General features: G+C 40.5%; 1 protein-coding gene across 1 annotated transcript in view; it reads right to left on the bottom strand.

The window, feature by feature from the left end:
• Positions 1-19,624, bottom strand: part of col25a1 (collagen type XXV alpha 1 chain) — a 199,112-nt gene that overhangs the window by 24,002 nt on the left and 155,486 nt on the right. The window contains exons 14-16 of the mRNA XM_016675245.1: positions 18,476-18,520; positions 11,592-11,624; positions 10,473-10,508 (exon numbers count right to left, since the gene is read on the bottom strand). Coding sequence (XP_016530731.1) covers positions 10,473-10,508; positions 11,592-11,624; positions 18,476-18,520 — 114 coding nt within the window. The remainder of the gene's footprint in view (positions 1-10,472; positions 10,509-11,591; positions 11,625-18,475; positions 18,521-19,624) is intronic.

Below are 19,624 nucleotides of genomic sequence, written 5' to 3'. Positions count from 1 at the left end.
TATGAGATCCAACTTTAGGTAATAAAAAAAAAAATAAAAAAAATAAAAAAATTCAGAGGTCATGTCCTTTCTGAGGCATCTGTGAGACTTCAAAGATTAAAATTTGGACTGGGGATAATTTAATGCTCAATTAGGCCCCTTGTATTTATGGCTTCTGAAAAAGAAATGATTAGTGCTGCACGAGAATGATCAACTTTAACGACACTTGCGGGATCAGAGAGAAGGCTGTAAAGTTACTTTGTGGCTTATGAAAGGGACTGTAAATTAATGAATAAAAATCTTTCTTGTGGACAAACACTTTACCAGCAGTTATTTGGCAAAAATCATCCAATGGGAAATATCTTTAACCCTGGATTTCTAAAGACGATTGGAGATAGGTTTTTTTTTTTTTTTTTTTTTTTTTTTTTTTTTTTTTTTTTTTTATGTTTCTGCAGAAACAGGTTGAGTATGAAATATTCGAGAAAGTGAGACGGTTTGCGTCTCGTCCGCAGCATCGAAAATCAAACTGGTTTGCGAGAAAAAGGGAGAAAATAAAGGGGGAAAAAAAATATAACAAATGCAACACACAGGATTTAAAAAGTGACAGAATTGCAGTTGCAGTCAGGTCTTTCTGCTTTGCAATAGTTTTCATCACAATGACTTACAATGCCTAGCAGAGATATTCATACAGTGCTTTGCCCTTCAACTAAACCCATTCAACGATTTTGCCACATTACAACCGCAAACTTGGATGCACTTAATTGGGATTTTATGTGATAGACCAACACAAAGTAGTGGAGCACTTTCCACTACTTTGAATGCTCCACTTCAAAGTAGTGCAGCACTCTTAAGTAAACAGAAACATTGTGTGGAATATATTTGTATTTATCGCCTGTGAGAGTGACTTTCTCCTCTTCCAGCTTTTCATATGTAAAGATTGATATTTTTGGCCCATTATCTGACAATGAGCTCTAGCTCAGTCAGACCGGACAAGTAGCATCTGAACGTTAGTCTTCATATCGCATCACATTATTCTCCGTTTTAGCTCTGGTTGTGTGTTTAGGGTTGTTGTCCTTCTGGAAGGTGAACTTCCACCCCAGTTTCAATTCTTTTGAGGTGTTCCTCAAGGATTGCCCTGCAAGTAGCTCCATCTGCCTTAGCCATCAGTTCGGACCAGCTTACATGCTGAGGAAAAGCATGAGCAGTCTGCACTGGCACTCTGCTCAATGCAAACACAAACTGGACTTGCTTGAATAGAGACCCGGATAAAACCTGCAGGGCCAGGGTTGGGAACCACTGACCTGGTCTTGGGCAAACATCAGAAAGATTCCTTATGGTATTCTTCTTGCTGCTTTTTTTTAATAAAGGCCAGATTTGTGAAGTAATCTGGTAACAGATTCTCCCGTCTCGGCTATGGATCTTTGGAGTTTAGATGGATGACCACATCTTGGTAGATTTACAGAACCGCACTTGTTCCATTTTCAGATAATGCAACGAACAATGCTCCATGAGATCTTCGGAGCGTGGGATATGCCTTTGATTATTACTTCTCCAAGGAGCGTTGATCGTTCACTAATGTTCTCTAACAAACGTTTGAGGCCTTTACAGTTGTGTTCATACCGGTATTGAATTACTGCACAGTGGGGTAGTTGTTTCAGTTGTCTTGCAGGAAGAAGTTCCCAGACTTAAATCCTGGCATGGGATTAAAATGTAGTAAACACATTCTTTCTGCACATAAGGGGCTCTTTCTGGGTACTCCAGCTTCCACAAAAACAGGCATGATAATTACTCCTGTGCCCTTAGCATTCAGTGTATGTGCATGGTTGTTTGTCTCTATGTTACCCTTTAATGGGCCGGTCACCTGTACAGGGCAAAGCCTACTTCTCAACCAATGGCCACTAAAGATGTGCAAACCTCCAGGTAATTGGTTGCCCTGGATTTCTGTACCTTCGACATCACAGTCATGCAAAACTTTGTGCTGGTCTATAAAACCAAAATACCACCCCCCCATATCGTGGAAAAGTTTAAGGGTGCAAATAAAACGACAATAAAATATGTTAAGGCTTTGGGGTGATGCGATTAGCCAAAGTTTTGCAAAGCACCTTAGTTTGTTGCCTCTGAAGGCAATAAACACGTAGACAAGTTGCCAATGCTTTTGAGTTGCACCGAAGCAAAGCTATTTAATGCGAGAGTCTGGTAAAGTTAGACAAGCCTAAATAAATCCTAAACAAAAAGGGGAAACATACCCACAAATGTTAGTATGGTGTTCTGAGAGGTTGTGATGCCTGAAAAACTGAATCACAGCTCTACAATAGTCAGCTTTAGGGGTCAGATTTAACCGAGCCTTTCTAATGTAGAAAACATATTTTGCACAACAGACTCCACTAGGCTTTGCGATAACCAACCTTTAATTGAAATATCTTGGAATAAAAGCTTCCCCTTCTATTGAGTACGTCTAGGTATGGGCATTGACACTGTGAACAGACATTATCAGTATGCACAGACAGAACTTGTCCGTTGCACGTTTCTGTTCATTCGTGAAAATATTTAACTCAAAAGAAATAATAGTGATTACCTTCTGTCCGCTCCGTCCAGGTTCTCCCGGTTCGCCCTGCAAGACATAACACCGTGTTCTTCTCAGCTGCTTCATTTACAGACCATCTGAACCAGAGCTGCACGGCTTTTTATCCAGAACTTTCCTAGTGTTTCTGACCAATTACAGTGGATTTAGACAAAAGACCATGTTCATATAAACAATCACTCGCAGATCCACAGATCAGGGCCTCTTGAGGCTCAACGTTTTGTCCAAGAGAAACGTGGAGAGAACTGACAACCTTTCAACTAACACACCAAACTATGAGTCATGCAGACATAAAAGTCTATTAAAGCCCAAGAGATGAATCAATGTCTTTAATGTGGGCTATGAGGCTTTTCATCCAGGGCAGCGATCTGTCAACGTCTTGTTAGAATTGCCGTAAGAATGACAGTGAAGTTTGTATCCTTTTCACACTAAAATTTAAAGAATATTCAGGTTCTTTAAAAGGAATATCTGAACTGAAAATGAGCGAAAGGCAGTCAAAAATTTCAGACAAAAACTTTGCTAAACATGTAGAAAGCCTGTTTCAAAGTGGTTTCATTTTGTCTTTACATGCGTGCCTTTCATGTCTCTGCAGAATAAATTAGGGATTGGAAGCCATTTCTTAATATGTTAAACAGTCACCTTAGTTGATCGAAGCATTCACCGTTTCAATATTTTAAATTAACTTTTAGCTTTTGTCACAATAAAGGAAGATACTTGACTGAGTAGCTTGTTTATTGACTAAGATATAATGCCAAGAACAGCTTAGTTTGAGCAATTTCACTTCAGCACATTTCTCTTCCCATGTAGTTTCAAATTTTACATAAATTTCTCCAGGGTCTCTTTGACTCACCGAACATTGTTGGAATGAGAAAAGTTAGGAAAATCTTCTCATTTTAGTCGCAAGGCAAACATGATGGTGCTAGTAGACTGTTTGTACTTGTTATAGTACCGCCACTGGTCTCACATATTTCCTGACAAATATATTGCACCTTTGAATTCCAGCCAGAAGAACTAATGACTTCCTTTTTTTTTCTTTTGTCTCCCCAGACTGGCAGCACATTTTCACATTTTTCAAACAAAACAAAACATAAAAATAATTTTTTCAGGACTTACCTTGATGCCTGCTGCAGAGGAGCCTGCATCACCCTAAGGTAAAAAAATAAATAAATAAATAAATAAAAATACAAAAGAATATATCAAGAGATGAGACAGAAACCCAGACGTAAGATTTTATTTTATGCATCACTTTCTGTAAAGTTAAAACAGGGGAATGTTTGCATCAGCGAAATGGCTCTAAAAGTGATTTCGAAAAAAGCTAATTCGCTGAACAATGCCGAATAAAATTACAAAACGGCCGCATTTTTGTGGCGAAAACTGCAAGGAAATCCAATTAGAAAGAAGGCTGTTTGCTGTTTTAAACAATGAAAGCAGCATTTACCTTCCCACAGACCTTCTGATACAGCATTTAAAGAGGCTTCAGAGCTGGAAATCATTTCAGTGTTTAAAATGTCAGAGCGCAGCAGCTTCGCAATCGTGACACGAGAGGTGAAATCTAACACTATAATAGAAAAATCCACAGTAAAGGAGGTTAGAGGCTTGATAGATGTACTGTAACCATTCAAAATGTACATTTCTCCAGGTAATGCATTGAACTGGAAGGAGACAGAGCCACTTATGTTGCGTTCCCCCCCACCCCCCGCTTCCAACAACGTCGTCCAGACATCCAGAAGCGAGGCCCTCTGCTACGCATCGCATTACTGCTGCAGTGTACAGTTAAAGCAGACATAAAACAAGGGGCCAATAAGTGTAATTATGGGCGGTTGGTGGGAAAACGGAGCAGGGAGGAGGAGACTTGGTGCCTTCGGCTCTGGTGCGGACTCTGCGGTTTCACTACACATACGCCTCACGCTCAGAAGTCACAGCAGGAATGCATCTCGCCCTCAGCTTTTTATGGGAATCATTATGATGCACAGCACACAAGTCAGTGTTTAATTGAAGCTCATTTTCCTTTTTTTTTTTCTCCTCCCCCCTCCTCTTCACAACAAACTGCGCTACTATTTGCAGCAGTGCTTCTTTTGTTGCATGCTCAGGGATGCCTCTGTGAACGTCTCGAAACATGCTATTCCAACCTAGGAGCCTTTATTTTACACTGCATTCGGGCGTGTGAGCAAATCTAAGTGAATGCATTTTTACATTTCACAATGCAGCAAAATCCAGTTCACCGTGATGCTATGCGTGGGAAAAAAACAACAAAAAAAAACAAAAAAAAAACAAGGATTTCACACACTATCAAGCTGAAATGCTCCCCCCTCCTCTCCCAACCTATGCTTAGGGGGTGGATTTCATGCTGTGGTTGACCAAAAACTAATAAAACTTGTAAACTTTATGGAAAGGCGTTATCAAATGTAAAACAAACGTACGCATCAGTGTTGGTTTTCACCTGCTATTAGCTGGCAGAAATGCCCACATCTGTATTCCATTGTGACATCTCGTACAACGGAGAAACAAGAAAAGACCTCCACTCGTAAAGTTCATAGGCAAAACGTGTTCGCAGTTCAAACAATGCTTTTTCCCACAATTTATCACAGCGGGACCACGCTGTTGTAAGGGGAATGAATCTAAAGGGCACTTTTATTTTTATTTTTTTATTTTTTTACACAAGAAGCCAGCATTTCTCTTGTGGTGGTACCGGAGGATTCCACGCAGGCGATTAACACTTAGATGTGTCACGACACATCTAACACGGGCGACACCGAGCTCGAGACCCAGGCGAGAGTTATGACCGGGCTTTAATCCCTTCCAAATGTCCGCCATATGGGATGGAAAAAGCGGTGGAGCTTGGGAGGTGAGCTGAGGTGTGGCAGAGAGAGAGAGAGAGAGAGTGCTGAAATGTCCCATCTGGGCCAATTACCAAGTGGAGGCTGCAGAACTGCGATTTAACCACAGGGCTGAGTGAGACGGAGAGCTGTCACCGCAACTCCTTCATTATGGGCACCCAGACCTGTCGCCGCACACTGGCATTTATAGATAATAGCCCAAAGGTCTCATAATGCACGCTTGGTAAATCAGGCCGTTTAGCAGCTGTTTGCCTGGATGGCGAGATGCGCAAATAAGATGGAGGGAATTAATTTGGGGAGCAGCGACGCCAGAACCGAGTTGCGACGCAAGTCATGCCACTGCAACCCTCACACATGGCTCTTATTCAACGTTACGGCCATTAGAAGAGATGACCAAATCCACTGGCCTCAGCTAAATATCAGCCTCAGTCACCGAGCAAGAATATATGTGAGGTTTAGGAGGGCAGCAGGAGCCTGCCAAGACGTTAGATGTGGGCCAGTTCGCAAGACGTTTAGGATGTAAAAAATTATTTTGCCACACTGCTCAGAGCCTGAAACTTCCCCCCCCCAAAAAAAAAAAAAGAAATCCAAGGCAACACTTTGACAGCGTTCATCTAGTTCTAAAAACCCTAAATGTTTTTTCTTTTTTTTTTATCTGCAACTTTTTTTAAAAACAAGATGAGCCACAGTCAATTTCACACCTAGTTAAATACTTAGACAGTAAATGGCTCAGAACTAAAGCTTTTAACTGGGGTAATGATTTGTTTTAAATGAGGCCAGAGAAAACACACAGACACAGTTGGAAACAGCGATTTTCTCCACTGATGATAGCAACACAGCATGTACTGTCCTGCGTCTACGCAAAAGATGAACAGTAGTGGAAAACAACAACAATTACCCAAACAATTATGTTTCTTGAAAAGGTATTCCTACATTTTAAGCTTTTTTAAATTTTGGCACGTTGCACAAATCAACTTTAAATGTCTTTTATTTGGATTATTTGACTGTCGACTTGGAAGAAAGCCATTAGAAGGACTTTGTCCAGCCTTGTTGCTGAGAGGCGCTACACAAATAAACATGGACTAGACTTGTTTTAAGTTTACCACAAGCCATGAGGTGACGCAGCAAACACGTAGAAGATGGTGCTCTGCTCGTTTGAGACCAACATTTAACGCTTTTGGCTTGCCATGTTATGGCGGCCATTTTTAGATTTCCAAAAAAAAACGAGGCCCAGTCCTGAAAACCATCTCTGTTTACTTCAAAATACTTTTTTGCTTTTGATATGAACATATTGAAAGTGTGACTGCTCTATGTGGTTAGAAAGAATATTTAAATGGAAAAAAAAAAAGAAATCAAGGAAGCTTGATATATCGTACCGATATCGGTATGAGGCGATGTTGGTCTTTTTTTTTTTAACATTGGTCTGATAAGTAAAACTGGGCTGATATGAACAGCCAATGTTCATTTGCATGTTGTTGAAGTTTGTGTACGGGCTTCACAAAGGAGATGGAGTTGGATATGTGGTACTGTTTGGTCATGCGATGGTGATGGTGAGGTTTTTAACTGATGCTAAGAAGCAATGTAGGTGGTGTGATAGCTTTAACTTTTATAATACAGGTAAGTACTACCATAAAAGCAGTATTAATATTGTTTAGCAATAGTGATCAATGAGTCCTTAGTTATTTTAGAACCTGGACATTTTCAATAATCAAAGAAAATCCGATGAAAAGTGGACATGTCTGGGGATTTGAAGACGTTCGCTAACCCTGAACACATCAACCCGTTGTGAAACACGGTAGTGGATGCATCATGCTGTGCGGCTGCTTTCCACCCCTTCCACCAACTTTGACAGGAAACCTTCTCACAGTTGATGAGAAGATGGACAGACCAAAAGGAGGTTCTCCTCCGACAGGCCAACAAGTCAAAGTCCAGAAGAAACTTTAATTGAAAATGAAAGTTAAACCTGTGATTTGACGAAACATTGACTCAGTGGGCTGAATACAAATGTGAACCACATGCATTTTACTTGCAAAAGAGAAAATACAAATTAGTTTTCTTTCCAGCGCATAATGATACAGCAAGGATCGTGTTGACCTTAGTTGTAGTGAAGTGAGAAAAATTCAAAGTGTATTCATGTCTTAGCATTTTAACTTTGCTATGAAGGAATAATTAAGAGCTGCTTAGCAGCTACCATGAAACTCTGTAAAAAGTCCATGCTTAGTTTGTGTTCACTGATCATCATCTCGCTTATTGTTGCTGTTTTGGTCTTTTCTAATCTTTTTTCCATACAAAATGACATATTTAATATATTTCGTTTTATCTCCAAAAACTAACTCAGACGTAGCTGACCTGTCCTGTCATTTAGAGCGCTGCCCCTACAACAGACCCCCCCACCATCCAACCGGTCTCCCCCTGTTCGAGGAAAACCGTGGCCTGACTGCTTACGCTGTCGTTTTCCTCACCGCTCTCTGCTCCCTGAGGTCTCCAAGCTCAACATAACAAAGCGCATGCTGTCTCACCTCTCACTTAGTGTTTCCACATTTTTTTCCTGCACTGCGTGCTGCGTATTGTTAACTTTGGCATGCTTAGTCTGGAGGACTGAGGATGCCCTCCGCCCCACTCATGTCTCTCTGTTCTCTGGTTTCTCCAACCAGCGGTGCTACAACAATACCACGGCAGAGGAGCAATTGATCAGACAAAAAACTCTGATGACAGGGGCCCTGCTTGAGCATACATTTTCTTCTCCTGCTCTGAATTTCAATCTGACATATGTTAAACTCATCTGAAAGTATCTTGATTGAGGCTATTCTTTCCATATGTTGCGCGCTACGTTAAATAAAACATCTAACCTGATGTTGACAGATTGAGATGAGGTAATCTTATCCATCTTAACCTAAACACTCTACTACAGTGGTCCTAAACATGTGTGCAAAAGAATTCAGAGTTTTGTGGTGCAAAAAAAGAAGAAGCTTAGTTTAATGTATGTTCACACTTTAATGCGATCTTGTGCACTGTAAAACGTAAAATTCAACTGAAATCAGAGAAAAATACAAAAAATGAAAAAAGGTAAAACAATCTGGTTATATGACCTTAAATAATATTTTTTGAAGTAAGTGCCTTTAGGTTAGATTTAGCTTTAGCATTTACTCTTCTTGAGCCATCGTAAATCTGACTACGCTGAAAACAAAAAAAAAGTATCTGGTCTTGAAGGATTTTCATAAAAGTAGCTGATTAGTATTCTTTGGCTGGAACCAAAATTGAACATTTACAGAGTGATTCCTAAACGTCTACTTGGCATAAAAACATTACTGTGCATCATCAAAACAACACCATACCTGAAGAGATGCACGGCGGTAGCAGCTTAATGAATATGAATACGTTTCTACAAGCAGATCTGTGGGTTTTCCGAAGTTCAAATTCCAAATTCAAGTCAGTTTCGAGTCCAAACACACCATCCAAAGTGAGAAGCCATTTTTGAAGCCATCAAAATGGGCTTCAAAGATTTAAAATTAAAGTTAACGTCAAACTAGAATCCAGAACAAAACACAACAGAAAATCTGTGACAAGAGAGGTCCTCACAACCATGTAGATTTAGAGACCTGTGGCACGGTAGAGTGGGCATAAATTAACAAATGTAGCTGTAGCATGCTAATATATATTTAAACAAAAAAACTAAATTCTGAGTTTAAGGCAGAAGGCGCTTCGATAACAGATTAACATGTGCACATTTATGCAACCAAGTTATTGTTCCTTCCTTATGTTATTTAACCCCCCCTCCAACAAACTTGCTTTTCTGCTGAATTACTCAGGATCCATGTCACTATATAGGGGGATAATACACAGTTTTTTTACCTCACCATAGTCACATTTTTTACAGCTGCCTGTATACTTTTTATGTCAACTATATTTCTAAGTCTTTACAATGACTCTCTCTGGAGTATGCACTTGAAGGATGAGTGGTAACTTCAACTCCTCCAGGAAAAAAAAAAAAAAAAAACTATCACTTTTTCCCCTTGTTTTGCTCTAAGGTATACTGGATCAAAGCGTCGCATGAGCTACAAAGTTTTATCACCCTACGCCTACCTTTCCGTTTTGTTCATTCATTTTCCACAGATGAAATCTTTCATCTGTTCCCCTCCCTCCCCTCAGCCCCCCGAAAACGGTATCCTTCTCGGCTGCCGAGTTCGGCAGCCTTTTAAAAACCGCAGCGCCCATAAAGCGAGAGGTTATCAAAGTTGTTCTCCGCTGAACAGCAATAAATTGGCAGTGACGTTTTGAGTACACTGCTTCCACACGGCTGCCGGTCTGTGAGTTGAGTTACACTTTGTTTTCATACCTAGCAGTATTCAGAGCAAAAAAAAAAGGAAGCAACTCCGGTGCATAATACATCAAAGTGTTTAGGGCTGGCTGTCTTGGAGCAGCAATTGTGTTACCACTTTTTTGGCAATCTTTGAAGAATTTTTATTCTTTCCGAGAAATGTGAGGAGCTGAATCAACATTTTTTATGTAATGGTTTATTCAAATTGATAATGGCTTTCTGAAATGCTCTAAAACAGGTTTGCATAGAAAAGGGGTCCAACTTCTGTTGTGAGCTCATAAAATTGAAATGAGGCCGCAGTCTGTTTCCATGAATNGTAGACAAGTTGCCAATGCTTTTGAGTTGCACCGAAGCAAAGCTATTTAATGCGAGAGTCTGGTAAAGTTAGACAAGCCTAAATAAATCCTAAACAAAAAGGGGAAGCATACCCACAAATGTTAGTATGGTGTTCTGAGAGGTTGTGATGCCTGAAAAACTGAATCACAGCTCTACAATAGTCAGCTTTAGGGGTCAGATTTAACCGAGCCTTTCTAATGTAGAAAACATATTTTGCACAACAGACTCCACTAGGCTTTGCGATAACCAACCTTTAATTGAAATATCTTGGAATAAAAGCTTCCCCTTCTATTGAGTACGTCTAGGTATGGGCATTGACACTGTGAACAGACATTATCAGTATGCACAGACAGAACTTGTCCGTTGCACGTTTCTGTTCATTCGTGAAAATATTTAACTCAAAAGAAATAATAGTGATTACCTTCTGTCCGCTCCGTCCAGGTTCTCCCGGTTCGCCCTGCAAGACATAACACCGTGTTCTTCTCAGCTGCTTCATTTACAGACCATCTGAACCAGAACTGCATGGCTTTTTATCCAGAACTTTCCTAGTGTTTCTGACCAATTACAGTGGATTTAGACAAAAGACCATGTTCATATAAACAATCACTCGCAGATCCACAGATCAGGGCCTCTTGAGGCTCAACGTTTTGTCCAAGAGAAACGTGGAGAGAACTGACAACCTTTCAACTAACACACCAAACTATGAGTCATGCAGACATAAAAGTCTATTAAAGCCCAAGAGATGAATCAATGTCTTTAATGTGGGCTATGAGGCTTTTCGTCCAGGGCAGCGATCTGTCAACGTCTTGTTAGAATTGCCGTAAGAATGACAGTGAAGTTTGTATCCTTTTCACACTAAAATTTAAAGAATATTCAGGTTCTTTAAAAGGAATATCTGAACTGAAAATGAGCGAAAGGCAGTCAAAAATTTCAGACAAAAACTTTGCTAAACATGTAGAAAGCCTGTTTCAAAGTGGTTTCATTTTGTCTTTACATGCGTGCCTTTCATGTCTCTGCAGAATAAATTAGGGATTGGAAGCCATTTCTTAATATGTTAAACAGTCACCTTAGTTGATCGAAGCATTCACCGTTTCAATATTTTAAATTAACTTTTAGCTTTTGTCACAATAAAGGAAGATACTTGACTAAGTAGCTTGTTTATTGACTAAGATATAATGCCAAGAACAGCTTAGTTTGAGCAATTTCACTGCAGCACATTGCTCTTCACATGTAGTTTCAAATTTTACATAAATTTCTCCAGGGTCTCTTTGACTCACCGAACATTGTTGGAATGAGAAAAGTTAGGAAAATCTTCTCATTTTAGTCGCAAGGCAAACATGATGGTGCTAGTAGACTGTTTGTACTTGTTATAGTACCGCCACTGGTCTCACATATTTCCTGACAAATATATTGCACCTTTGAATTCCAGCCAGAAGAACTAATGACTTCCTTTTTTTTTCTTTTGTCTCCCCAGACTGGCAGCACATTTTCACATTTTTCAAACAAAACAAAACATAAAAATAATTTTTTCAGGACTTACCTTGATGCCTGCTGCAGAGGAGCCTGCATCACCCTAAGGTAAAAAAATAAATAAATAAATAAATAAAAATACAAAAGAATATATCAAGAGATGAGACAGAAACCCAGACGTAAGATTTTATTTTATGCATCACTTTCTGTAAAGTTAAAACAGGGGAATGTTTGCATCAGCGAAATGGCTCTAAAAGTGATTTCGAAAAAAGCTAATTCGCTGAACAATGCCGAATAAAATTACAAAACGGCCGCATTTTTGTGGCGAAAACTGCAAGGAAATCCAATTAGAAAGAAGGCTGTTTGCTGTTTTAAACAATGAAAGCAGCATTTACCTTCCCACAGACCTTCTGATACAGCATTTAAAGAGGCTTTCAGAGCTGGAAATCATTTCAGTGTTTAAAATGTCAGAGCGCAGCAGCTTCGCAATCGTGACACGAGAGGTGAAATCTAACACTATAATAGAAAAATCCACAGTAAAGGAGGTTAGAGGCTTGATAGATGTACTGTAACCATTCAAAATGTACATTTCTCCAGGTAATGCATTGAACTGGAAGGAGACAGAGCCACTTATGTTGCGTTCCCCCCCACCCCCCGCTTCCAACAACGTCGTCCAGACATCCAGAAGCGAGGCCCTCTGCTACGCATCGCATTACTGCTGCAGTGTACAGTTAAAGCAGACATAAAACAAGGGGCCAATAAGTGTAATTATGGGCGGTTGGTGGGAAAACGGAGCAGGGAGGAGGAGACTTGGTGCCTTCGGCTCTGGTGCGGACTCTGCGGTTTCACTACACATACGCCTCACGCTCAGAAGTCACAGCAGGAATGCATCTCGCCCTCAGCTTTTTATGGGAATCATTATGATGCACAGCACACAAGTCAGTGTTTAATTGAAGCTCATTTTCCTTTTTTTTTTTCTCCTCCCCCCTCCTCTTCACAACAAACTGCGCTACTATTTGCAGCAGTGCTTCTTTTGTTGCATGCTCAGGGATGCCTCTGTGAACGTCTCGAAACATGCTATTCCAACCTAGGAGCCTTTATTTTACACTGCATTCGGGCGTGTGAGCAAATCTAAGTGAATGCATTTTTACATTTCACAATGCAGCAAAATCCAGTTCACCGTGATGCTATGCGTGGGAAAAAAACAACAAAAAAAAACAAAAAAAAAACAAGGATTTCACACACTATCAAGCTGAAATGCTCCCCCCTCCTCTCCCAACCTATGCTTAGGGGGTGGATTTCATGCTGTGGTTGACCAAAAACTAATAAAACTTGTAAACTTTATGGAAAGGCGTTATCAAATGTAAAACAAACGTACGCATCAGTGTTGGTTTTCACCTGCTATTAGCTGGCAGAAATGCCCACATCTGTATTCCATTGTGACATCTCGTACAACGGAGAAACAAGAAAAGACCTCCACTCGTAAAGTTCATAGGCAAAACGTGTTCGCAGTTCAAACAATGCTTTTTCCCACAATTTATCACAGCGGGACCACGCTGTTGTAAGGGGAATGAATCTAAAGGGCACTTTTATTTTTATTTTTTTATTTTTTTACACAAGAAGCCAGCATTTCTCTTGTGGTGGTACCGGAGGATTCCACGCAGGCGATTAACACTTAGATGTGTCACGACACATCTAACACGGGCGACACCGAGCTCGAGACCCAGGCGAGAGTTATGACCGGGCTTTAATCCCTTCCAAATGTCCGCCATATGGGATGGAAAAAGCGGTGGAGCTTGGGAGGTGAGCTGAGGTGTGGCAGAGAGAGAGAGAGAGAGAGTGCTGAAATGTCCCATCTGGGCCAATTACCAAGTGGAGGCTGCAGAACTGCGATTTAACCACAGGGCTGAGTGAGACGGAGAGCTGTCACCGCAACTCCTTCATTATGGGCACCCAGACCTGTCGCCGCACACTGGCATTTATAGATAATAGCCCAAAGGTCTCATAATGCACGCTTGGTAAATCAGGCCGTTTAGCAGCTGTTTGCCTGGATGGCGAGATGCGCAAATAAGATGGAGGGAATTAATTTGGGGAGCAGCGACGCCAGAACCGAGTTGCGACGCAAGTCATGCCACTGCAACCCTCACACATGGCTCTTATTCAACGTTACGGCCATTAGAAGAGATGACCAAATCCACTGGCCTCAGCTAAATATCAGCCTCAGTCACCGAGCAAGAATATATGTGAGGTTTAGGAGGGCAGCAGGAGCCTGCCAAGACGTTAGATGTGGGCCAGTTCGCAAGACGTTTAGGATGTAAAAAATTATTTTGCCACACTGCTCAGAGCCTGAAACTTCCCCCCCCCAAAAAAAAAAAAAGAAATCCAAGGCAACACTTTGACAGCGTTCATCTAGTTCTAAAAACCCTAAATGTTTTTTCTTTTTTTTTTATCTGCAACTTTTTTTAAAAACAAGATGAGCCACAGTCAATTTCACACCTAGTTAAATACTTAGACAGTAAATGGCTCAGAACTAAAGCTTTTAACTGGGGTAATGATTTGTTTTAAATGAGGCCAGAGAAAACACACAGACACAGTTGGAAACAGCGATTTTCTCCACTGATGATAGCAACACAGCATGTACTGTCCTGCGTCTACGCAAAAGATGAACAGTAGTGGAAAACAACAACAATTACCCAAACAATTATGTTTCTTGAAAAGGTATTCCTACATTTTAAGCTTTTTTAAATTTTGGCACGTTGCACAAATCAACTTTAAATGTCTTTTATTTGGATTATTTGACTGTCGACTTGGAAGAAAGCCATTAGAAGGACTTTGTCCAGCCTTGTTGCTGAGAGGCGCTACACAAATAAACATGGACTAGACTTGTTTTAAGTTTACCACAAGCCATGAGGTGACGCAGCAAACACGTAGAAGATGGTGCTCTGCTCGTTTGAGACCAACATTTAACGCTTTTGGCTTGCCATGTTATGGCGGCCATTTTTAGATTTCCAAAAAAAAACGAGGCCCAGTCCTGAAAACCATCTCTGTTTACTTCAAAATACTTTTTTGCTTTTGATATGAACATATTGAAAGTGTGACTGCTCTATGTGGTTAGAAAGAATATTTAAATGGAAAAAAAAAAAGAAATCAAGGAAGCTTGATATATCGTACCGATATCGGTATGAGGCGATGTTGGTCTTTTTTTTTTTAACATTGGTCTGATAAGTAAAACTGGGCTGATATGAACAGCCAATGTTCATTTGCATGTTGTTGAAGTTTGTGTACGGGCTTCACAAAGGAGATGGAGTTGGATATGTGGTACTGTTTGGTCATGCGATGGTGATGGTGAGGTTTTTAACTGATGCTAAGAAGCAATGTAGGTGGTGTGATAGCTTTAACTTTTATAATACAGGTAAGTACTACCATAAAAGCAGTATTAATATTGTTTAGCAATAGTGATCAATGAGTCCTTAGTTATTTTAGAACCTGGACATTTTCAATAATCAAAGAAAATCCGATGAAAAGTGGACATGTCTGGGGATTTGAAGACGTTCGCTAACCCTGAACACATCAACCCGTTGTGAAACACGGTAGTGGATGCATCATGCTGTGCGGCTGCTTTCCACCCCTTCCACCAACTTTGACAGGAAACCTTCTCACAGTTGATGAGAAGATGGACAGACCAAAAGGAGGTTCTCCTCCGACAGGCCAACAAGTCAAAGTCCAGAAGAAACTTTAATTGAAAATGAAAGTTAAACCTGTGATTTGACGAAACATTGACTCAGTGGGCTGAATACAAATGTGAACCACATGCATTTTACTTGCAAAAGAGAAAATACAAATTAGTTTTCTTTCCAGCGCATAATGATACAGCAAGGATCGTGTTGACCTTAGTTGTAGTGAAGTGAGAAAAATTCAAAGTGTATTCATGTCTTAGCATTTTAACTTTGCTATGAAGGAATAATTAAGAGCTGCTTAGCAGCTACCATGAAACTCTGTAAAAAGTCCATGCTTAGTTTGTGTTCACTGATCATCATCTCGCTTATTGTTGCTGTTTTGGTCTTTTCTAATCTTTTTTCCATACAAAATGACATATTTAATATATTTCGTTTTATCTCCAAAAACTAACTCAGACGTAGCTGACCTGTCCTGTCATTTAGAGCGCTGCCCCTACAACAGACCCCCCCACCATCCAACCGGTCTCCCCCTGTTCGAGGAAAACCGTGGCCTGACTGCTTACGCTGTCGTTTTCCTCACCGCTCTCTGCTCCCTGAGGTCTCCAAGCTCAACATAACAAAGCGCATGCTGTCTCACCTCTCACTTAGTGTTTCCACATTTTTTTCCTGCACTGCGTGCTGCGTATTGTTAACTTTGGCATGCTTAGTCTGGAGGACTGAGGATGCCCTCCGCCCCACTCATGTCTCTCTGTTCTCTGGTTTCTCCAACCAGCGGTGCTACAACAATACCACGGCAGAGGAGCAATTGATCAGACAAAAAACTCTGATGACAGGGGCCCTGCTTGAGCATACATTTTCTTCTCCTGCTCTGAATTTCAATCTGACATATGTTAAACTCATCTGAAAGTATCTTGATTGAGGCTATTCTTTCCATATGTTGCGCGCTACGTTAAATAAAACATCTAACCTGATGTTGACAGATTGAGATGAGGTAATCTTATCCATCTTAACCTAAACACTCTACTACAGTGGTCCTAAAAATGTGTGCAAAAGAATTCAGAGTTTTGTGGTGCAAAAAAAGAAGAAGCTTAGTTTAATGTATGTTCACACTTTAATGCGATCTTGTGCACTGTAAAACGTAAAATTCAACTGAAATCAGAGAAAAATACAAAAAATGAAAAAAGGTAAAACAATCTGGTTATATGACCTTAAATAATATTTTTTGAAGTAAGTGCCTTTAGGTTAGATTTAGCTTTAGCATTTACTCTTCTTGAGCCATCGTAAATCTGACTACGCTGAAAACAAAAAAAAAGTATCTGGTCTTGAAGGATTTTCATAAAAGTAGCTGATTAGTATTCTTTGGCTGGAACCAAAATTGAACATTTACAGAGTGATTCCTAAACGTCTACTTGGCATAAAAACATTACTGTGCATCATCAAAACAACACCATACCTGAAGAGATGCACGGCGGTAGCAGCTTAATGAATATGAATACGTTTCTACAAGCAGATCTGTGGGTTTTCCGAAGTTCAAATTCCAAATTCAAGTCAGTTTCGAGTCCAAACACACCATCCAAAGTGAGAAGCCATTTTTGAAGCCATCAAAATGGGCTTCAAAGATTTAAAATTAAAGTTAACGTCAAACTAGAATCCAGAACAAAACACAACAGAAAATCTGTGACAAGAGAGGTCCTCACAACCATGTAGATTTAGAGACCTGTGGCACGGTAGAGTGGGCATAAATTAACAAATGTAGCTGTAGCATGCTAATATATATTTAAACAAAAAAACTAAATTCTGAGATTAAGGCAGAAGGCGCTTCGATAACAGATTAACATGTGCACATTTATGCAACCAAGTTATTGTTCCTTCCTTATGTTATTTAACCCCCCCTCCAACAAACTTGCTTTTCTGCTGAATTACTCAGGATCCATGTCACTATATAGGGGGATAATACACAGTTTTTTTACCTCACCATAGTCACATTTTTTACAGCTGCCTGTATACTTTTTATGTCAACTATATTTCTAAGTCTTTACAATGACTCTCTCTGGAGTATGCACTTGAAGGATGAGTGGTAACTTCAACTCCTCCAGGAAAAAAAAAAAAAAAAAACTATCACTTTTTCCCCTTGTTTTGCTCTAAGGTATACTGGATCAAAGCGTCGCATGAGCTACAAAGTTTTATCACCCTACGCCTACCTTTCCGTTTTGTTCATTCATTTTCCACAGATGAAATCTTTCATCTGTTCCCCTCCCTCCCCTCAGCCCCCCGAAAACGGTATCCTTCTCGGCTGCCGAGTTCGGCAGCCTTTTAAAAACCGCAGCGCCCATAAAGCGAGAGGTTATCAAAGTTGTTCTCCGCTGAACAGCAATAAATTGGCAGTGACGTTTTGAGTACACTGCTTCCACACGGCTGCCGGTCTGTGAGTTGAGTTACACTTTGTTTTCATACCTAGCAGTATTCAGAGCAAAAAAAAAAGGAAGCAACTCCGGTGCATAATACATCAAAGTGTTTAGGGCTGGCTGTCTTGGAGCAGCAATTGTGTTACCACTTTTTTGGCAATCTTTGAAGAATTTTTATTCTTTCCGAGAAATGTGAGGAGCTGAATCAACATTTTTTATGTAATGGTTTATTCAAATTGATAATGGCTTTCTGAAATGCTCTAAAACAGGTTTGCATAGAAAAGGGGTCCAACTTCTGTTGTGAGCTCATAAAATTGAAATGAGGCCGCAGTCTGTTTCCATGAATCCTGCTTTAACATGATAAAAACAGCAAAGGCGACATGGTGGATTTTAGATAGAAAGAATAATAACTCTGAACATCATGTCAGTACCCATATGAGACAAGCCTTTACAGAAAACAAAAGTTTTTTTTGGACAAAAACATCCATCTTTTCAGCGGAGCTCGGTTCTGCCTATTGTTCGAAATGGATCTCGGTTTGACAAGCTGTCTTTATGATAAATGGTCCCTCCAGAAAAACGGAAAAAAAAAAAAAAAAAGAGAAAAACATCATCGGTGTATTGTTGAAATTAAGTTCACATATAACACAATGACAAATCAAGTACTCGGATGATTGCTTTTATTCAGCCATCACGACCGTTTTAGTGATGCCACATGACCTCAGCTGCCTCTGGCGGTTTCCATATATCTCATCTCAGATGGCGAACATTAACTTTGAGTCATGCTTTTTTGGCCAAAGCCAGACCATCTACTGTTTCTCTGAGCAGGCTCCAAAAATATAAACAAAGAGGAGAAAATTAAATAATTTACATACCTTCTCGCCCATGTCACCTTTCGGTCCGTCTTCACCCATATCGCCCTGCGATGAGATCACATGAAATCACATTTAGCCATTTTTTACGGCGCGGGAACGAATCGGGGATGAAAAGCTGGATGTTTAAACACGCCTGCTTCGACAGGCACACAGTAGGACCGGTCCTCTATCTGTGACCAGCTGCCACGTTAAACAGTGTAATGGACGCTTGAGGAAAAGGCCAAGAACACCGGAGCCAGAATTAAGTATCATTACCATACAAATGCACGGTAATGGCTCTTTATCTTCACTTTGGTCACTGAGTCATCGCATGTGTTTCAAGCACGGCTGATTTCAGGTGATGTAAGAGCAGCTGTGGGGGTCCAAAACTCTTGGCATTGACGACTGCGCCACGGATAACTAAATTCGCAAACTTGGCTCCGAGTGCCAGTGCTGTTTTCTATCCGTGCCTGATGCTTAGCTAAATGACTAGCGGTGGTTTTTCTCTTATTTTCATCTGCTCGTCGGACTAAAACGTAAACATTAGATTCACATCTCATGAACAGGCCTCTGTGAGAGCTGCCAAAAGGTTGATATCTTTGTAAAGAGTTGTGACTGTATGAAAAAGGCTGACGTGTCATCCGAGTCTGGAAGGAGAATTAAGTACTCTTCCATGCAGTGGGCAACTGTACACCTGACTTATGGTCAAAACACATTAGCAGAGTGCCATGCATGACAGAACGATGTAATAATTTCAACTATAACAACCCAGATTGGTGGTGTCATACTGCAGTCTCAGCGCCCACCTAATAAATCACTGTTCATTTGTCCAATTAAGCCAATTTATGGGGCCTGGATGGTAGGGCCGGCGCTCCAAAACCAGCTCTCATTTGTCATAGTTGCGTGACAAGTTTAGCGTAATTTTGTTCTTGGTCCCATGTTGTCCACCCCTTCTTGTCAAACCCTCTCTGCTGAACCTTTTGCCTCCTTTCGGAGGCAGGACTATTGTGCGATTAGTCAGAATTTTTTTTATACTCAACTTCCAGAAGGGGGGGAAACTGTCCGAGGTCAGTGGACTCTGTTGCTATGTTGGCGTTGCATTTCCTGCTTTTCAGTGAACATCACCCGCTCACTGTGGGCATTCGATTTGATATCTCTTTTCGAAACGAC

This window comes from Poecilia formosa, unplaced genomic scaffold (genome assembly GCF_000485575.1).
Source record: "Poecilia formosa unplaced genomic scaffold, Poecilia_formosa-5.1.2 Scaffold111, whole genome shotgun sequence".
NCBI lineage: Eukaryota > Metazoa > Chordata > Actinopteri > Cyprinodontiformes > Poeciliidae > Poecilia > Poecilia formosa.
Note: the sequence above shows the minus strand (reverse complement) of the source record. Positions and strands in the feature narration are given on the sequence as shown.